The sequence below is a fragment of the Tyto alba genome, unplaced genomic scaffold (genome assembly GCF_018691265.1).
Source record: "Tyto alba isolate M040663 unplaced genomic scaffold, T.alba_DEE_v4.0 Super-Scaffold_18, whole genome shotgun sequence".
In the NCBI taxonomy this organism is placed as follows: domain Eukaryota; kingdom Metazoa; phylum Chordata; class Aves; order Strigiformes; family Tytonidae; genus Tyto; species Tyto alba.
This window is the reverse complement of record NW_024881280.1, coordinates 31,949,983-31,971,458: the sequence shown is the minus strand read 5'-3', so window position 1 is coordinate 31,971,458 and position 21,476 is coordinate 31,949,983. Positions and strand designations below refer to the sequence as shown.

The following is a 21,476-nucleotide window of genomic DNA, read 5'->3' as shown; positions in this document are numbered from 1 at the left end:
GTCAGAGCGCTGAAATGGCAAAGGCAGACTTAGCACGAAGGGTCAGTGTTTTCAGGCCTCTTTTCTCCAGGATGCTCTTTCGTGACAAGGTCCCACGGTTTGCTGGGGCAAGCAGATGATCCTCAGCACTTGATTTTTCCCCGCCGAAGGATGGCCAGTGCTCTTTGCGCGTCGCTCACCGCTGGAGAGCCAGACTGTGTGTTTGTGCAATGAAGTGGATGGTACTGTGCTGGCACATCTCTGTGCCTCTCAGTGGTGCCTCTGTTCAAAAGAACTGAGAATTACTGTCCCCAGGTCAGTGCTGTGCTGCTGTTGTTCTGCCATAGACCGTGGCCTGGCTGCTGTGTTTGCTAGAATATGTAGTTGACGGGAAGGCCAGGGAAATGCAGCTAGTTCTTGTAGAAATATAGATGAAGTGCTTACAAATTTACCTGTTTACCCTATAAGAGAATTGGGAAAGGAATAACAACAGTGCTGACCTGCAGCCTCATGTTGCACTTTTTATCCCTACATCTGTGCAACAGTTTGGAAAGCTGTCCTTGTCCTGGAGGAGGAGAAACAGAGGCTGGGGGTGAAGATCATCACAAAATCACCCAACAAGCAAAGGGGAGAGCCGAGGCTGGAACCCACGTTCTCAGAGGAATTTCTGTCTTCCACCCGTGGTGACGCTGCCTAAGTAGAGGGAGGTTAAAGCCTGTGTCATAAAACTCAGAAGATTAAACTTAAGATTGTATATATACATAGCCAAGTTAAAGCATCCTGGCTTTCTGAGTGCTTAGAACCTCTGAAAATCAGGTCGCCTTCTAAAATAAGTTCCAGGATACTAATTTAACAGCAAATTTGCAGGCACTTGTGACCTGTTTCTTAGAGGCACCAGATACCCACTGCTCTGATTGATGACTTCTGCATTTTGGGAAGCAGGTCACCCAGTACGGCAGGGTTCTCCTGAGAGACGGGTGTCACGGGGAGGCAGTGCTTGGGACGGGCTGGGGGTGCCACTAGGACTGGCTGGGTGCTCCCCAGCCCGATGCTGATCCAGGTTGCGGGGAGCAAGGAGACACAACGGTGCCCACGAGGCTCTCCAGAACTACCGCGCTGCTGCGAGGAGGAGGCTGCCTTGCCAAGGCACGGCCTTCAGCTCTCCTTTGCTCAGGACGGAAACCGGTAGCGCGTGATTTGATCGGGGTAAAAACAATTAAGTCCTTTTTGCTGAGGGAGAATCAGGTGGCGAGAGAGAAAGGGCTTCTCATCGGGAGACTGCTGGTTAGAAAAACATGCGACAAAGTCGGATCACAGGGCAGTGGCTGACGTGAGCATCCATTGTAAAGATAAATGCCAGAGCCGAGTGTTAACACAGAAACTAGCTATGATGTAATCTCCTTGAAAGCCTTTTTTCTACAAGGCCTTTAAATGCTACTGCTTCTCCACATCATGCTTTAGAGAACAGACTCTCCCTCTCTGCTCTCCTCCAAAAGACCTTGGCAGCTGAAACCGTGTTTTGCTCCTATTTGCAGGGTCATACCTCAGTTCTGGCAGGTCCCATCAGCTTCACCAACAACCTAATAGGATTAAGGCTGGCGGATCTGGCCCTCAGCCTGTCGATTGTTTGGAGCACAGACTTTCCCTCCATACTTTTTTTTATAGTCCTTTGACTGCTCTGCTGCACGCATCGTCATCCTTCCATAAGCATGTAGGTCTCTCAGCTGAAATACTAGTTTTCCTCTGCAGCCGTGCACGCAAAACCAATACAAGTTAGCCCACAAGCTTAGTATCAACCCTTCCTGGGCACCTTATGGGATCCCACTATATTTCTGTCCGTGGGTCTCAGCCACATGGAGCTCCCAGGCACGGCAACAGTGTGCTGGCTTGGGGCAGAGATCTGGACCCTGCCCGGGGAGTCAACAAGGGACTTTGCTGCTTCCACCCCTGTAATGTAGTTATGGCCAAATCCAGACTTTGCATCTACTCCCAAGGAGGAGGCAACATGATCCAGAGGGTAAGACTGGCCAGGAGTCAAAAGACATTTTGTTTCCTGGCTTTTTCGCTGAGCTGCAGTGACTTTGCGCAAGCCACTTCTTCACAATGTGCTTCACTTCTGCCTGGGTGACTGATACTTTCATCTGCAATTATTTTTATTTTGGTCCTAATGATATGTTCATTTTCTAAAGGACTCTTAAATCTGCCAGGGAGAAGCAGCTGCATGAGACCTACCAAGACAGCACAGCAACATGGGGCTTTAGTGAAATACACTGCAAAACCCAAACCTCTATGTGTGCAGGTTCAATAACCTCTAAAGCTTAGATCTTAAGCACCACACTCAAAACTCCACCACCCAGCTCCTCTTTTTCACTGGCTATATCCAGGCTCAGTTTTTTTCACAGGTGGTTCAAGCCGTATTTCTTGCAATGACCCATGCACTCTCCAATTGCCCATGACCTTCAGAAAACTGCTGCAGAACGGCCCCTTTCCTCCCCCTCCTGCAAACACCAGTCTCCAAAATTAAGCACGACACTGAGCATGTTTCTTGTTTCAGAAGGTAAGTATTTTTAGAAAGGGGGAGAAAAAGAAAAGGGGAGAAAGGAGATGAGGGAACCGAGAGTGTAGAATAACAGTGTCTACACTGTAAAAGCTGCGGGGGAGGGAATTTCTCCAGCATCATCCCACACATGTTTTTATTATAGCAGAAGTTCCCGCTGTGTAGTGATGATTGCAGTATCCCCCTTAAAAGTGTAGTAAGAACATATGCACAGAGCAGCTGCATGATATAAACTTGTCTGCAACATAATGTGATAAACAGAAGTATCATCTGCTGCAGGAATAGCTGATTTCCACCAGTATTATTTAACCTAGCTACTCCAGGGAGGCAGTAAATCAGGACAGGCTTTCTGCTGAGCACACCACTACTGCCTGGTAGTAGTTGTTTACCCAACTAGCTCGTGGCACTCTGGAAATGGCCCTAAGTTTACAAGCAACAGGAAGGGTACAGATCTATAAGGAAGTAAAGAAAATAAAGAAAACCAACATAGATTTTTTTTTTTCTGGATCCAAATTCACTCCAAAATCAGGTGATTCTTATTTTCTTTAAGCCAGTCTATTGCACATCATGTACAGTTACAGCCGTGCTCTGGAAGTGAGGGTGGTGGGATAGAATATTGCTGGTCTAAAGCAGTTCTTTAGTCTTTCCTTGCTGGGTAGCGTTTTCCTCCTGTGCCTGTCCTCTGTGGCAGGATCTCAGGGAATAGGTCCAGCAAGGCAGCTTTCTGGGTCATAGCTCTTCGGGGACTGTGATAAACCAAATCCTTTCTATCATGTTCGGATTTACTGGAGGTGAACATGTCGCAAGTGGACTTCATCTGTTATTGAAGCTGCCATCCATTCCTGCTTTATATTCCTGCTGCATTGGCCCCGTCCCTCAGGTTAATGATGGCTCTTAATAGATCTGGCTTTCTGTGCTGCCCATTCTGGGCCCTTTTTCCCACCCCGGCTCTCCAAACAGCTGTCATGGTTTAACCCAGCAGGCAGCTAAACACCACACAGCTGCTTGCTCACCCCTCCCCACAGTGGGATGGAGGAGAGAGTTCAGGGAAGAAAAAAAAAAAAAATACAATTAATAGGTTGAGATAAAGGTAGCTTAATAGGACAGAAAAGGGAGGGAAAATAATAATAATAATAATAATAATAATAATAATAATAATAATAATAATAATAATAATAATAATAATAATAATAATAATAATTTAATGTAGTAATAATATTATTAGAATATAATTAGAAAATAATAATAATTTAATGTAATAATAATATAATTAGAATATAATTAGAATATAATTAGAATATAATATAATATAATTAGATATTGATATAAATATAATGTAATAATAATATATTAGAATATAATTAGAATATCCAAAAGTGATGAACAATGTAACTGCTCACCACCCACCAACAGATGCCCAGCCTGTTCCCAAGCAGCGGCCCCCACCCAGCTTTCCCCTGAGTGTTTATATACTGAGCAAGATGTCGTATGGTGCTGGGAGGGGAGCAGTCTGTGCCCAAAGCCCTCCGGCCAGCAGCGAGATGGGTTTGGTTATGACCATGGCTTACCAGGGGGGCAAAGAAGTTGCCCCCTTGTAGTCATGACCAAGTCCAGTGTATCTTTCTTCAGGGTTTAATTGTGCATACGCACTGCTGGCAACGGCGCCCGGCGCTGCCGACCAGCTCAGGTGGTTGAGGCTGGACCTGCCTGGATTCCTCTCATCTTAGATCCATCGTAGCTGCAATCTGGGAATGCCTCCACCTTCCCCTCCCCGAGCCTGCTCACAGACTTGGCTCTGCGTTTGCGGGGCGGTCTGCCGGCACTGCGGGGATGGGTTGTGGCCTCTTGCGGGCTCTGAGCCCCTGGCCGGCCAGTCGAGGAGTTGGGGGTGCTCAGCCAGCCCCCCGGGCTCCTCTTGATACCAGCAGTGCCTTTGGCATTTGATGTGATGTGCTCCTGCACCCCCCCCTTCAGCGGTTCAAGCGCAGCCGGTGTGCTGTCTGCAGGGCAGTAACTGTGAAGGGAGGGTGATGAGCTGATTTTTGGACCTGCTAGGAAGACAGTGAAGTACATCCAGTCATATCACGTAGCTCCTGTATCTTCCAAATGAATCATTTCAGGCACATGCGGAGGTACCCCAAATGTGAATGTTTGCCTTTACGCGGTCAGCCGATGTAAGGGATCTCAGGTGCAGGGAAGAGGAGGAATCAGAAAAGGAGTTGGTAGAGTTTCTCACATATTCTGTCACTCACACTTACTAATTAATCCTGAGGAGCCACCCGGAATGCAAAAACATTTAACAAAACTATTGGCAGCAGCTTCCTTTATATGGATGCATATGCATACCCCTTTATATCCATACATTAAATATATATACTATATATATCCTTTCTATGCGTATATCTGTGTTTATACACACACATGCATGTGTATGTGTATATATACACACATATATGTATGTTTATACACACACATGCATGTGTATGCATATATACACACATATATATGTACATTTATACACACACCTGCATGTGTATGCATATATACACACATATATGTACGTTTATACACACACATGCATGTGTATGCATATATACACACATATATGTACGTTTATACACACACGTGCATGTGTATGCATATATATATACACATATATGTATGTTTATACACACACCTGCATGTGTATGCGTATATATAGACATATATGTATGTTTATACACACACATGCATATGTATGCATATATATACACACACATATATGTATGTTTATACACACACATGCATTTGTATGCATATATACACACATATATGTACGTTTATACACACACCTGCATGTGTATGCATATATATACACACACATATATGTATGTTTATACACACACATGCATTTGTATGCATATATACACACATATATGTACGTTTATACACACACCTGCATGTGTATGCATATATATACACACATATATGTATGTTTATACACACACATGCATGTGTATGCATATGTATACACATATATGTACGTTTATACACACACATGCATGTGTATGCATATATACACACACATATATGTACGTTTATACACACACGTGCATGTGTATGCATATATATATACACATATATGTATGTTTATACACACACCTGCATGTGTATGCATATATACACACATATATATGTACATTTATACACACACCTGCATGTGTATGCATATATATACACACATATATGTACGTTTATACACACACGTGCATGTGTATGCATATATATATACACATATATATGTACGTTTATACACACACATGCATGTGTATGCATATATATACACACATATATGTATGTTTATACACACACATGCATGTGTATGCATATATATACACACATATATGTATGTTTATACACACACATGCATGTGTATGCATATATATACACACATATATGTATGTTTATACACACACATGCATGTGTATGCATATATATACACACATATATGTATGTTTATACACACACCTGCATGTGTATGCATATATACACACATATATATGTACATTTATACACACACCTGCATGTGTATGCATATATATACACACATATATGTACGTTTATACACACACATGCATGTGTATGCATATATATACACATATATATGTACGTTTATACACACACATGCATGTGTATGCATATATATACACACATATATGTATGTTTATACACACACATGCATGTGTATGCATATATATACACACATATATGTATGTTTATACACACACATGCATGTGTATGTGTATATACACACATATATGTATGTTTATACACACACATGCATGTGTATGCATATACACACATATATGTATGTTTATACACACACATGCATGTGTATGCATATATATACACACATATATGTACGTTTATACACACACATGCATGTGTATGTGTATATACACACATATATGTATGTTTATACACACACATGCATGTGTATGCATATACACACATATATGTATGTTTATACACACACATGCATGTGTATGCATATATATACACACATATATGTACGTTTATACACACACATGCATGTGTATGCACATATACATACACATATACGCATGCACATACATGGTGCAGGGATTTCCCCTCACAGCACAACCCGACACGGTTGGACAGGCCCCCTCCTCCTTTGCCAGTGCCGTGATCCTTCCTCCTGTGCGCCCGCCTTCGTAGCCTGAGCGGCCCCTCCTGCGGGCGGCTGGGCTTCTGGGGTTGCAGCAGGGAGGGATGCGGGCGCAGGTTTCCCCGGGGCCCGTGCATGGGGGCAGGCGTGAGGCTGGGGCCAGCGGAGGAGCTGCCTCCTGGCACGTGTGCGAGCATGGCTTTCTGCCCTGGGAGGAGGCACCAAGGCCCCCCCACCTCCTCGCCAGCCTCCTCTCCCCCATCCTCCCAGGAAATTTCCCCCCTCAAATTAAAGCGTGGCAATGGATACGGTTCAAAAGGAACACACGCTTTGCCTAGTCCTGAAATGCCGTTTAGAAAAACGGCTGAAGATCTATATTTGTGGCAAGGTCTAGCAGTACCACAAACTTCATTAGAAGGCTCTTGTGAAGGAATAGTTTTTCCCGTGCCGGCTGCCTCTGACTGTTAGAGGCCCCAGCGTGTTCCTACCGCATGGATTATCCAAACACACCTGTAGGGATTCCTACCTGACAAAATCCAGCAAACAGAGGGGACGCATGAGCTGACACCGACTCACAGATCTCTCCACATCACCCCGAGTTAGGTCACAAAACCTTCCAGGACTCTGGGGACTGAGCTCCTTGACCTTCAGCAAATTTCGGAGCAGCGACTAAGAGCATCATCATGCAGATGCTGGGTCAAGGTCCTCAGCCGGCACCAGTCTCATGGCTGGGTGGACTCCTACTAGTTTACATCACTTGAGGTCTTGGCCCTTCTTTATTAGCTGCCTAAGGCTTCATTCTGTCATACAATTAAGTTAATCAGCATTAAGTTGATCAGCACTCACTTTGGGCTGAATTTGCACTGCTGGGGGGGAGTGAAGGGCCTCACGTGAAAATAGACAAGAGACCTCAAGCTCAGCACTGAAATCAGCTTTCTCAAAAAAGATGTGGGCATGTGATGAAGGCTCTCCTTGTTTCTCATTTTACACAACACAGTGCTTATAAAGTAAGTGTCCGAGCCTGGGTGTCTGTGTGTGCAACTGTTCCTCTGCAGGGTTTCTCCTCCCAGAACTCTAGTTGTTTCACATTAATCAGGGGATTCACTGAACTCCTCTAATCCACATGGGGTTGGATGAGACACTTTGCTGTGAAGAGACCCAAACTGCAACAGATTCAAAATCCCTCTCCATATTTAACTGGGCATGGAGTATCCTGGCAGTCTTTTCATATACCTCGACATCTGAAATCTATCTAAACCTCTCCATGCTTTCTGGGCTTGTTCCTGCATCCCAGTAGTGGCCGTAGGAACTAGTGGCTTCTCTCTGTCTTTTCAAATGGAGATGCTAATGTGCAAATTATGTGAATATATCAAAATAATAAGGCAAATAAGAACGAAGATGAGATTAGAACCCCAAACCCTGCCTTAGCCAGCAGATAACAGGTCTCTAAAATATGTGAGGTTGCCAGCCTGCATCTCCAATTCCTTTTAAGTTCCAACCAAGACTGATAAAACACTTCGGGCCCTTGGAATACAAGCCTGCCTTAAAAAATGAAATCCAATATTGCTTCCTAGCATGCTAATTAAAAGTGCGTGGCTGATTCAGGCAGCCCTACAGTAGCAAGAAGAGTGCTGCAGGCATAGAGATGGCAGGGTTTAGCCTGTTGTGAGTATACAATATTAAAAATGGGCAGATGTCTCATAAAGATGATTACGCCAGCACTCTTGACCTTTCTGCAAGAACAGGAATAAAAGCAGGAGGAAAAACAATAATCAGTTTTGATTTATCTTGAAAGCGCTCTTCCTTTTTTAGGCATAAAGTTACTGTTGCTGTGGAGAGGTGAGGGGGTTCACTGTCACCCTTCCCCATCACATCAGTGCACACTCATCAGCTGCTTGGGACTGAGCTTCTAAGCAGATTGACACACTCAGACCTTGGCCAGAGACACCTCCCCTGGGACTGCACATGGGAGCACGGGTCACTGCCTCCCTTAGCTATTTTCCAGCTCAGCCCTGTGTTTGTTTTGGTTTGGGTTTGTTTTGTTTTGTTCTGTATTATTTTTTTTTTTTTCTGGTTTGTCTTGTTTTATTTTATTTTGTCTTGCTTTGCTTTGTGGGGCTGGCTGATGGGCGAGAGCTGATGGAAAGGGATGCCCTGATGCAGGCTCCCAGCCTCAGCCTTGCTGCTGAGGGCTGCGCGGAGGCACCAGCTCAGCCCAGCCTAACTCCTGTGATGGAGCACTTACTCCCTCCTGTCAGACTTGGTGGTGTTACTTTCTAAATGCCTTGGCATTCCCATATGAAGAGCGATTAGCCTACAACCCATATTGCAATGGAAAGTAATAACCCTAATCAAAATAAATGATGGGAGTACTAGATTTACAAAACCCAAGCTTTGTGAAGTACAGCCATGACCACTAAAGATAACAGGAAGGTGTATCCAAAGATTCTATATTCTGTCACAGGCAGTACAAGTACATGTGGCTTTTATAAAATACACAAAACAATTCAATGCTTAATCCAGAAACTTAAAACAGCTTCACCACTGTTTTTTGGTTTTGGTAACTCAGAGAAATTTTGAGAGTGACCCACTCTGAGATTTGCTAAAAAGAAATCAGAGAGTTCTCTGTAATTTCATGGAAGCTTCCTTTCCAGTGACACAACCTCTATTTTTGTGCCTGGACATTGAGGGAAACCCTCTGTAGCTGAGCTAATCTTTCGTGGTATGCACATTTCTGTCTGGAGCCATGTATGTACAGATACTTGCTAACATTAGAACTGGAGCTGTGCCTTTATGCTGAGCCTTCAAAACAAATTTAGTCAAAGAAAGCAAGCGTGTAAGATTTTTGTGGTACTGAAATAGTTTGCAGGATGCCTTTGCTCTAAAAGTCCTTTTTCATTAATTTGCTTTCAGTACATTGGACCCAGCCACCCACTGTAGGCCTGGAATGGGTCTGTTTATTCATTGTATTTATTTAGGCCTGGTGCTGTTGAGAATAGGAGAAGGTGTTGGCCCTCTGAGAGTAAACCTAACCAACATGTGTACGTCATAAATTTTAAGGCCAAGAGAAAAAAGGCATTGTGCTCATGTGGACTTTCCAGAGACACAGCATTTTCTTTACTTACTTAATTCGTATCCTGAGTCCAGTCTCTTCAGCTGAATTTAGACTTCTTCTAGGGAAGATGAAAAGTCTACCTTAAACTAAATTTCTCAGTGAAATAGTCCACCAGAGCTGATAGACCATTGTAATGGATAATTATCCTTAATGATAATATTTACCCTATTTCTAATCTAAATATATTCCACTTAGTCTCCACCTGTAGCGGAGTACATTCCTGAGCCATTTACAAACTCTACCAGTATCCATCACCCTATTTTGGGGAGGAGGAGGGGAATCACTGTTAAAAAATACATTTCCTCAGCAGTGACCTTCCATTTATAGTTAGATTTTGAGACACACCAGCTCTCTGGCTTTTAATTGAATCTATGTGTGCCACACTTACTGTGTAGCGTTATAGTTTCATAACCCAAACATCATGTGGAATTAAGTTGAATGTCTTACCAAAATCTAAAGTTATCACACCAGCACTAATACATCTCTTTATCGCATCAGTAATCTCCTCAGAAAATATCTAGTTAGTTTGTCAAGATGTGTTTTCCTAAACCTATGCCGTTTAGTATCAGTTATTTATTTTAATGTTTTATTAATTGATTGAGATCTTCATTATTTTGGCAGGATTTCTGTCAGGATGCCAGGCTGTGATTGCTTAGCTCACCCTGATTATCTTCTTTAAAATGTCATCACTTTCCTACCACTTTCCACCAAACGGTGTGTTCAATGTGCAGAAAGGCACTTCAGGGCTTAAGGGGAAAAGCACAATTTCTTCAAGTTGTTTTGCAACGTGAAACTCACCTTTCCCCATTCAGCTGATTTTGAGACCAGTGAAGAGCAGCCAGGAATGAGTCAAACCAGGAGGAAATCATGCTCTGACTGGCGATAGGTGCTGAGGGAGAAAACACCACGGCTGGGCTGGCCAGCCCTTAGCGCTCAGTGGCCCTGCAGTGATGACAAAGGGACTCCCTGTGCCCGGGGGGGGTCCTCCCCAAATACACCACCGAGAAGGACAGCAGTACGTGGCTTTTTGTTTCTTTACTCAACAAAGGAAAGGGCACAATTTGGTTCTGAACCCATACACCTTTGGGGGGTTTATAATGGGTTTGAGAGAGGTGGTACAAAGACGGAGGCAACCATGAGAATTTAAGTGTTTTCCTACGTTATGTCAAAGTTTTCATAAGACTATGAAACAACAAGACATTGTCATTGTTATAGGTATTGTGGGACATCATCTGCTCAGTGTTTTGTATCATAATTTCAGTGTCTCCCTAGAGGAGGGTTTGGGATCCATGTCTTTGCTCCTCCAGAGAGGACCCAAGAAATGCAATGCTATTCCATGCAAAGTGGCACAGTTGCAAGCGTGTGCTGCAGGTGTCCTCACCCCGAGATAATTTCGGATCACTGAGGGCATGACACATTCAGGCTCAGCCCTTCCCAGGTACGACCTGTTTTTCCTGCACTGTGGACGATGCACTGGGGGCTGGGTCCCAGGCAGAGGATGGAGAGTTTCTGCAGACCCTGGCTGCCCCAGGGATCAGAGCTGTGAGCCCCAGTCCAAAGGGACAGAGATGTCAACGCCTCCCTAACATCAAGAGCTCAGTGTGGGACTCACCAAGAGACATCTCTCAGGACATGGCGCATCCCAGGCACCTCGCTGGCTCTTTGAGAAGTTCCCCTCATGGTTGACTTCCCTAGCTGCATGTAGAGGCATCCATGTGGGCCAGGCTTGGGTTTCCCATCAGCACAAGGGTTTTAAAAGCAGTTCTTCTCTTCCTCTGAGAATAATTATGAGGAGAAATGCATTAAGGATGTAGAAATGCCACGGTAATGAGAGCTATGTGAATGCATGCTGAAAAGGGCAGAAAAGAGCACGGAACTAGGAGCTTCTTGGAAAAAGAGTGGACATTTCTAAAGAAAACAAGATTACCTAACACTGCAATAATAAGGGGTAGAAGGAGAAAATTATTTTTAAAACTGTATAAACCCACCAGCCACTGGATAGCTTCCAGTGAGATTTCTCATGCTTCTGAGTACCTGGTCTAGCCTATGGGGATCAGGTGGATTAGGGGTCTCCTCCACCTCAGCAATTCTTATTTTCCTCTCATTAATAACTACATATAGGCTATCAGGAGTCATATTCATTATTCAATCTCACATATATCTGTTGTCTGTGTAAAAATACTGTGATAAACCATCAAGGACCACATGGTGCACAGGCATGTGACAAGCCTTGTTTTATACTGTCTCTGCCATTTGTCAGTCTCATTTGTTGTGCTGAGGAGCAACCCAGTCTCACCATCTCATCTTGCTTTACGACTAGTTTGGTTGATCCTGCCTTTGAGGAAGAACATGGACTAGATAAGGATAGCCATACTTGCTCCATTTTTTATGATCTCATCTAATTTTACATGGCATTGGTTTCCTTTGATTTCACTGCAACCTTTTGTGTTTGTCAGGACAACACCAGGAGGGTAGATTTGGCCCTGAGACTGCCTGCACCTTCATGCAAGCATTTTGTCATCTTTGAAATGCCTTCTGTTCTGGAATCTTAGAAGATAGCAATATTGAAATCTTTCAGAGAATATTAAAAACATTAACTTTATCACAACACAATAAATAGTTCCATCACCCACTAAAAACTGACTTCTGCAGCTGACATAGTAATAAAGTAGAAATTCAGTCTGGGAGTGGACACATTGTCAAAATAGGAACCAGGAACCACTAGTTATTAAAATCACTTAATTTTGCAGCTTTATTTTTCTCTCCCATAGAAAAAAAAAGCAACAACCAAACACACACAAAACCCACCTCAGTCCCTATGCATACAATAAATTGAAGGCAATATTTGCTGGACAAGTATGATCAAAGTGATAGCACGTGTTGAAGGCTGATGTGTGTGAGAAAGATACGACTTCATAAGTGGCATCAAATGCTGAACTGCCTATAAATTATCAAGCTGTTGGCTTCATTAATTTGATTGCTTCTTATAGTTCTTTACCTAGTTGTCTTCTAAGGTGCTCCTGCAGATTTCTTGGGGTGAATGTTACCAATTCTTTTATAGATTATGCAACTGTAAAAAAAAAAAAAAAACAAAAAACACCTCAGTAATTGTGTACTTCAGGCTTTAACCTAAAGAGTGTTAACCTAAGAGTATGTGTACATCTTTTCCTAATCAAACAGATGTCAGATCACAATAAACGATGCAGGTGTGATGACATATTTTAACTTGTGCAGCTATTTATGATGTGTATAACAGGAAGTTCAGAACATAGGATATATCAGATCAAACAATTAGACTCAAAAAAAAAAGCCTTTTGCTATATTTAATTCTCTTCCCTACTTAACTGAACATGTAGATTTAGACAGTCCCGTTGACTGATTCATTATTAATCTTAATTTAAGGTGACCCAAATTCTCATGGAGTTTATGTGGTTGCATGCACTGCATTAAGGGTCTCCTCCTCCTCTGCAATACACTGGTAATGCTCATGGCATTGTCTGGTGCCCACCATCCTTCAGGAAATAAGTGTACCCTCACAGCATGGGAAAAGGAGTATTACTCTGAGGGAAAATATTTTAACTAAATGCCGCCAGTATTTCTTCAGATTCAAAATATTGCTCATTTTGAGTGATACTTACATAGACAATTCTATCCCTAAATGGAATAAGAAAAACGTAATAATAATCACATCTTCAAGAGTTAACATTTCTTGATGCTAACATTTATTAACTGTTGGACTTACAATTCAAATACAACATAATGGGAAAGAAGCTTGTCAACTATAGTCCTCTATAAGCAATTAATAAATGTAATAAAATTCCTGTTCTTTTAAAACAAATGCCCCTTCCTCACTCCAAGGTTACAATGATAGCAGCTGCAATACTGATTGGTAGGCACTGATGCAGCTCCTTGATAAATCTCCCCTAATGGGGTTTGAAAGCCTACCCTTATCAGAGTAATGTCTCTCTCTAAAACTAAATCCGACACAGCAGGAGATGGCAAATGCAGAGGGAGGAGAGATTTCCCGTGGGTAGCAAAGCTGATCCTTTGTGGACGAGACAGAGAACTTGGTCATCTGGGGACCATGACAAAAAAAAAAAATCTAGTACCAAATAGATTGGATTGCTTGGAAAAAAAAAAAAACAAACCAAACCAACACAACAACAAAAAAACCAAACAGGTCCTTAATGTGAAATAACCTCTTTGCATGTATCTCTGGCCCTGGCATAGTGCTATTGCATGGGTGACTAAAGCATATCTGATTATGCACTATTCATTTAGGAGAACTCATGTATTTTTCCACATTCTTTTTACAGCTCCCAAGTCTACCTTTTGTCCCACTGAAGAGACCTGGTGGCCAGGCCTGATTATCATCATTGCAGTATGCTGCGCCACACTAGTGTTCCTCTTCGTAGTTGTCATCATTTGCTACAAAGCCATAAAAAGGTAAGACTCCAAATCTTTTGCTGTACTTAGGGCAATGTAGCCCCACAAATGTTGACTCAAGACTTGGCTGACACCTTGTTTTGGTTAAAGGCATCCTAAAGGCAATATGCATCCTGTAGTCAATGTGTGTTTTCATTGGAAAGTCACTTTATGTACCATATCCTGCCTGTGTAAAGGGTGAAGTTCAATGCACAGTCATGGACACAAGTTGGAAAAAAACTAGAAATGGGATAGAGCCACAACACTCAGATTAATAAGAATTTCCCCAAAGTCAAATTGCTCCAGGTTGCTGGGGAATGTTGATAGCTTTAGCTTGACCAAGCGTAGAGGTAGGAAACACTGTCCAATTCAAAATAGGACAAAACAATATTCAAAATTTACATGTGGTATATGAGATTTTTGGCCCATGTCTATCACTAATTATAGCATTTCAAACTGATGCAAGCTCTTTTAACTCAAACTCTAGGGTAATTTGTGTACTTTTTCAGTTGGAGGCTCTACTTGTAAATTATTCTTGCTTCAAAATTACAATCTACAGAATCAAATTCAAAACCTGTCTCTTTTAATATAAAAGCCCATGTGAAGCCTATGTACAACATGGTGTGTAGTAACCATTTCAGCTCACTGTCTTTGCAATAGATGTGCTGCTTGTTGTGATTTGAGCCCAGAGGGGCACTGAGCACCATGCAGCTGCTCACTCACACCTTTCCCCTCAGAACTGGGAAGGAGGAAAAATACAACAAAAGCCTCAGGAATCAAGTTAGGGAGAGATGACTCACCCATTACGGTCACAGGCAAAAGACAAGCTCCTTAAGGGAAGAGAAAGAACAGCAATTTAATTCAAACACTAACAACAACACAACAGAATAGGACAGTGAGAAGTATAACCACATCTTAAAAACACCTTCCTCCCCACCTCCCCTCTTTCCTGGCTCAGTTTTCTCCCAATTCCTCTACCTCCTCCCCCTCAGCAGTAGCAGGAGGGCAAGGAACGGGGTTACAGTCACTCCGCCACTCCTTCCTCCTCAGGGGCAGGACTCCTCACACCCTTCCCCTGCTCCAGCGTGGGGTCCCTCTCACGGGACACGGTCCTCCATGAAGTTTCTCTGACATGAGTCCCTCCCATGGGATGCAACTCTTCCCAAGATGCTCCAGCATGGGTCATCCCTGCACGTTGCAATCCTCCCAGCACCAAACTACAACAGCACAGGCTTCCCACAAGAGTCCTGGCCTTCTCCAGGTGCAGACACCTACTTGGGTGCGGGGTCCCCCATGGGACGCAGGTGGGCATCTGCTCCACCGTGGACCTCCATGGGAGTCTCTGCTCTGGCAAACCCCCCAATCCCCTCCTTTCTTCCACCAACCTTGGCACTTGTATAGGTACTCCCCTCACAACTCTCACTCCTCCTCCCAGGTTCCTCTTCTTAAATACATTATCACAGAGGCGTGGCCACTGCCGCTAATTGGCTCCACCTTGGCCAGAGGTGGGTCCAGCTTGAAGCCGGGGGAGCTTCAAGAAGCCACAGCCGCTGCTGTAGCTCCCTTCCCTGCTACCAAAAACCCCACCACACAAACCCAGCACACTTGTGTAAGCTGCCGGTAGTTAGAAAGTTACATAGAAAAATGGGAGTGGGAATAATTTCTTCACCTAAATAATATTTCATATTTCTGGTGGAAAAAGTTAAAACTTGCACATTTCTGTATAAAGGCTCCAGCTGCAAGTCCAAAGTGTCAATTTAGAGAAGAAAGTAACTTGTGGGAATTGTAGCCCAGGTGGATGGCATTTCTTTTCCCATTATTGGTTTCAGTATGGCACTGACAACACCCCACAGCTGTGGTTTCATGGTGTCACTGTTTTATACCACAGGGTTCTTGGTCAGGAGCTGTTAGTACAGCTGGGTGACCCAGCCAGCAGTACAGAATGCAATATATGCAGTCCATAATTCTCATTAGATACTGCAGGGACATCTGAATTGCAGCTTGGATTAAATGATGTTTTTTCAACTTTGTGATTTTTGAGTGATATTTCGGGGAACAAAATAAGGAATATAAATTAAAATGCCTTTCATGGAAAACACTGTCTGCATGCGAAGCAATTGCAAGACTTTCTGATGAGACCCAGTAGGGATATCACAGTGGTGGAGTATTGCACATACTTTGTGGTTGTCTGAAAAAATTATGCAGGATTTGAAGGATAGTGTATCCAAGAGCATCAAAAAGGGAGAATCCAAACAAGAAGATAGAAGTCTGTGTTTAATTTCTTATTAAATTTACATAAGTGCCTTTGCTATTCTAGTTTAGCTAAAATGAATGCTTATTGGTTTTGAGGAGTTGAAAAGCTTTCACTCTAGCAACTGCACCTTTGAAAAATCATCTGTGGAGGACTGAAGTTGGAGTCCAATTGGATTGGTACCACAGTGCAAAATTTCTTATTTGTAGTTCCTAATCTACCATTGGCTGCTCATAGGGGATGGCCCAATTCCATGTGGAAAGTTGTATTAGTTTCAAAAACAGCTATTGTATTTGTCTGCCTAGTGCCAAATTGTGAATGATTTTTGCCAAGGCTGCAAATTATACCTACGGGAGCAGTAACTCTCCAGGGCTGTTTGTGCCTAGCGAGGAATTGCTCTTCAAATCTGCTGGTAGATGGGAGGAACAGAAAAGAAATTTAAACAGACAAATTTAGAGCTGCCTTCGAAAGGCTTTGGGAGTTCACATAACAGTCTCATGTATCGTATCAGTGAAGAATAATGCTGATACTTGATGAAGACATCCATTATTTGTCAACAGTGTGAAGAGCAATGTACAGGTCAGCTGCTTGAACGGGCATTAGGCTCAGAGAAAAGTGAAAATTCCTCTTAGATCTTCTTATTGTTGAGATTCACACTGCTGACAAATGTTAAGCTGAAAACTGCTCAGATGTAGGAGGGAGAGCTATAAAAGAAAATCTTATTAATTATATTTTTACAGAGTAACTAGAGCATTTCTTTTCATCAATGAGTCCTTCCTAAAACAGCTCTGCTAAAAGGATGCCCTAAAGTGCCTGGCAGCATTCCCCAGTAGTTCAGGTTCCTTGATCCACTTTAAAAGATATCTATTGATAAACACTGGGAAATAAGATAAGATGCTTCACAAGAGAAGCATCTCTGCCTTCGACACAGAGTATTATCACATATTGTTGAGCTGAATTGGCTTTAGCTAGTGTGAGAAATCCTTCACTTACTTTTTGCTGGGAGGTAGAAGTGGTTAGCGAAAGAGTAAGGGGATTAATCTGGGTGATGCTGAAGCCAAGAGTCTCTCCAATGTGTTCCCAGCCTCCAGCTCCTTAACTGTGCTGTGCCCCATCCTTTTTCATTCCCCCATCCCACCAGCTCTCCTCTGCAGTCCTCCTTCCAGGCCCTCGTTCTGTGCATCTGGAACTGGGGCCTCTGTCACTGCAGCATCTTCAACAAATCTGTCTCCCACCTCCACCGAAGAGATGCTGAAGAGTGAAATAATAGCAGTCATCTGGTTGTAGGGTGTAGGAAGAGTTAAACGTTTTATTCGGAAGCTACAGGCAGAGACTTATTTGCACAGAGCTTGGATCTGTTGTATTAATCCCTCACTTTCATAAGGATAAAATTTGAAGTAGAAAGAGAAAGAAAAATCCTATTGTGCTTAAGTTAAAATCTCATCAAAGGGCCAGACACAATCAAACTCTCTCATGTCTGTTTTTCTGTAGCAGGAAGAGAGGGCATGACTATCCTTGAGGTATCATAAATCAACTGTATTTTTATTCAATCTGTATAAAACCTGTTTCTCCTGGGGTGGTTTGTTTTCCCTTGTAAAAGCTTAAACTTCAACTTAGCACCAATATTAGGCACTAAGGCTTTTTGTGACAAAATACAACCTAGTGGATTGGTGCTTCTCTGGATAAAATAACTACCAGAACCAAACAAGCAGGCTGGTACCTCCATCCCTTCATCTTCCCTGGAAATACTCAGGTTCTCCCAATATGAAATGGTCATAAGAAATGCTGAAATCCATTCCAATGGATGGATTTGACCTCTCTGGTCCATGAGGGAACTAATACCAAAATGTGTCAGTCAGCTTTAATACTTAGAGAACTGCGAGAGAGGTTAAAGTCTTGGGAAGATTCATATGGGGCAATTCTTCCAAGGCTCCTAAAGCAGCCTCTAAATTTCCTATGTATGATGCTGCTGGTGTCTGCAGTGTTGGACGCTGCATGACCGGCACACTGGGTACAGATGTGTGCTGCTGCACAGATCAAGCACCGGCGGAGATCACACATGAAACTGTGTTGTGCTGCAGCGTGGTTACACACATGGAGAGAGCATCATCAGTTTGGCAGTGCAGGAACAGCTATTTTCTCTGGTCTCGGTGACAGAGGAGGGGTATTTCCTTTTTTTTTTTAAAAAAAAAAAAAAAAACAACAAACTTCTCTTAAATTCCATGGAACATTAGAAAAAATCTGAGGATTGGCACTTGGCACTGTCAGCAATCACAGTTTGTAACATCTGTAGATTTCTAGAACAGGCTTGATCACTGGCCCACTGTAAGCAGTGGGACTTTTCTGCTCATTTCACGGATAAGGAAGATGATCTCACAACCATCCATTTCTGTAACACATAGCAAGAGAAGATGTATAACTGGTTCAAAATTGGAATACCTCCAGGTATTTCTCTCCCATATCTCTGTCTGTAAAAAACTGCCATCCTTTCTCTTTCCCTGTAAGATTGTCACCAAGAAGTAAAAGTAGGAGGTCCAAGGACAATTCATAAACTAGTACAAGCTGGAGGAAGCTGGATCATTTCAGTATTACATGGTCTGTGGACTTGGGCAAGTGCATTGTGAATGCCAGCAGCTCTAACATCTGCTGTAATTCAGTGTGGATTCAAAAACAACCAGTGGATCTCGATTCATTTTAATCAGCTCTGGAGGTGTCTGTCTCTTAAGCTTTTTTTTTTAACATCTCCAGGCACCTGAATAATAGTAAGTCTGGAGGGGAGTGGGAGGTAAACACAGTAAAGAGGATTAACAAGAGTTGTTTGGTAAATAAGCAACTGAGATGGGAGAGAGAGGGACCTGCAGTATGTAATCCTATTTCTGCAGCTCACTGGTGTGTCAGTGTCTGTGAGGGGAGTAAGAGATTTACATAAAACGGAAAAATAAATCCCTGGCTCCCTGTGTAAAATTAAGATATTGAAGCTATCTCTCAAACCTTGAAGGGGAAAGCAAAGCTGAGCATCCTGGTCTCCATGCCAGCTGATGCACCAGCTACACAGCCTGGCAGGAGGTGTTTCAGATGGTTTTCCAGCATGTGAAAAAACATGTAATTAGTATGTCCAGAACATCCGTATGATCAGAGATGGCCTATGAGCAGACCGTTGTGCCTAGCGATGTGACTCCTTGGCTCTGCTGGATTTTAGGTAGGATGGATACCTCTGCTCTCAGATGTACCACAGGACTTGCTGCCAAAGAGCCCTCTTGCTAAGTCAGCAGAGAAAGCAGGCTGATGACAGCTAAGTTTTACCTGATTTATCTTTTACTCATGATTGCAACTTTGTCAAGCCACTGTTTTGCGTGTGTCCCACAGCCTGAGAGAAAGGTACCATAAATGCCTACACATGCATTTCCCTAAATAGGCGCTGAGTTCACCTTCAAATAGTAATTAAATGGAAGAAAACATTGTACTGAAATAAAATGACAGGTCATATTTAAACTGTCTTAAAATTCACTGCTCAGGTATTTTCTAGGGTATTCAGCGTTAGCGGATGATTTATGAACCCTGTACACTGCAAGGTCTAGTTTCATTAGCAGGAGCAAGGTTCTGAAAGTTGGTTTTGTTTAAAAAAATGAGGCAGGTGCTTGAGAGGGGAAAACACGGAGGCTCTCTTAGGGAGAGCAAAAGGTGGGAATGGTAGCTGTGGTGACCATGTCCCATGGTGCAGGGATATATGTCCCACTAAGCGGGCCATGGCTCTGCGCCTCTCCCCAGCCCATTTTGTACCACTCACTCCCCCAAAGGGAAAGGACTGTGTAGTCCTCCACATGGCCGTCTCCTATGAGCCACTGAGGCCAAGAACAATCTAGTCCAAAATCATTATTAATTGCAACAAAACAATGCTTTTCAGTGTGGGGAGAGAAGACAGAACAGTGTCCTAAACTTACTTAATTACTTTGAAGTGGATATTCATGGCATGGCTGATGACAGACAGGTCAAGGTGAATTGAGATTGTTAATCTCTTCTGTTCTTCGTGACACATTAGAAGTGCTTGTACTGACATGGTGCCTTAATTCTCAGCAGTTGCCTGGAAAGACAGTAAGTACTCAGAAGATGAAGTGAGATAGTTGGTGGAAAAGCGAGGTTAAAAAGTACTGTCTGACATTCAAAGGGAAGAAGAAGGTCTGTGGGGGCAGATCTGTGCCTCATTGATACAATTCATTGACGTCAGACCAGTTCAGCTCTGCAAAAGAGGTCAACCCCTAAGAAATGTCATTCAAAACGGAAGATGGTCTTCATCGGGAAGACCCGGGAATGTCACCGGGGGCAGTTGAAAGAAAGACAAACTTCAAAACTTTGGAAAAGCAAGGAAAAGACAGACACTACAGCCTGACTATCTTTTCCACTGGCTGAATGTTGATGCTTATCAACAACAGGATCAGCATCTGCCACTGAGCACCACTGTCCAGATCTTCTGACACTTCTAACCGAAGCCCAGCGTCCCCGCGTTTTGCTTAGCCTCTATGCCTAATCATCTCCCAGTGATGAATTTACTCCCATCCTCAGAATGAGGTTGCAGATGACGATTTAAATACACTAAGCAACCAATCTTTCTTCAGGAGATCCCATTTTTTAACCATCATGGTGTGAGTTCATAGAAACACAGAATGGTTGAGGTTGGAAGGGACAGCTTGAGATCATCTAGTCCAGACTTCTGCCCTAACAGTCAGGTAGAGCAGGTTACCCAGGTCTGTGTCCAGCTGGGATTTGAATATCTCCACAGATGGAGAGTATACAACCTCTCTGAGTTCTTGCTGGTTTTCTTGTGTTGTTTCAAAGCTATCACTATTAAACTAAATGTAGGCCTGCTTGATGAAAATTTGAGTGCTAGCACAAGGAAAATCTTCCTTGTTTCTTTTGTTCTTCCAAACAGCGTTGAAGTCTGGGTGTTGGTTGTGCAATGATTTCCAGGGTGGTATATATGAGT

General features: G+C 43.0%; 1 protein-coding gene across 3 annotated transcripts in view; it reads left to right on the top strand.

The window, feature by feature from the left end:
* The window catches only part of PRIMA1 (proline rich membrane anchor 1), a 56,054-nt gene that overhangs the window by 17,890 nt on the left and 16,688 nt on the right, over positions 1-21,476 (top strand). For all 3 annotated transcript variants that reach the window (XM_033010506.2, XM_042791149.1, XM_042791148.1), the window contains exon 3: positions 14,136-14,265. In XM_033010506.2, coding sequence (XP_032866397.2) covers positions 14,136-14,265 — 130 coding nt within the window. The remainder of the gene's footprint in view (positions 1-14,135; positions 14,266-21,476) is intronic.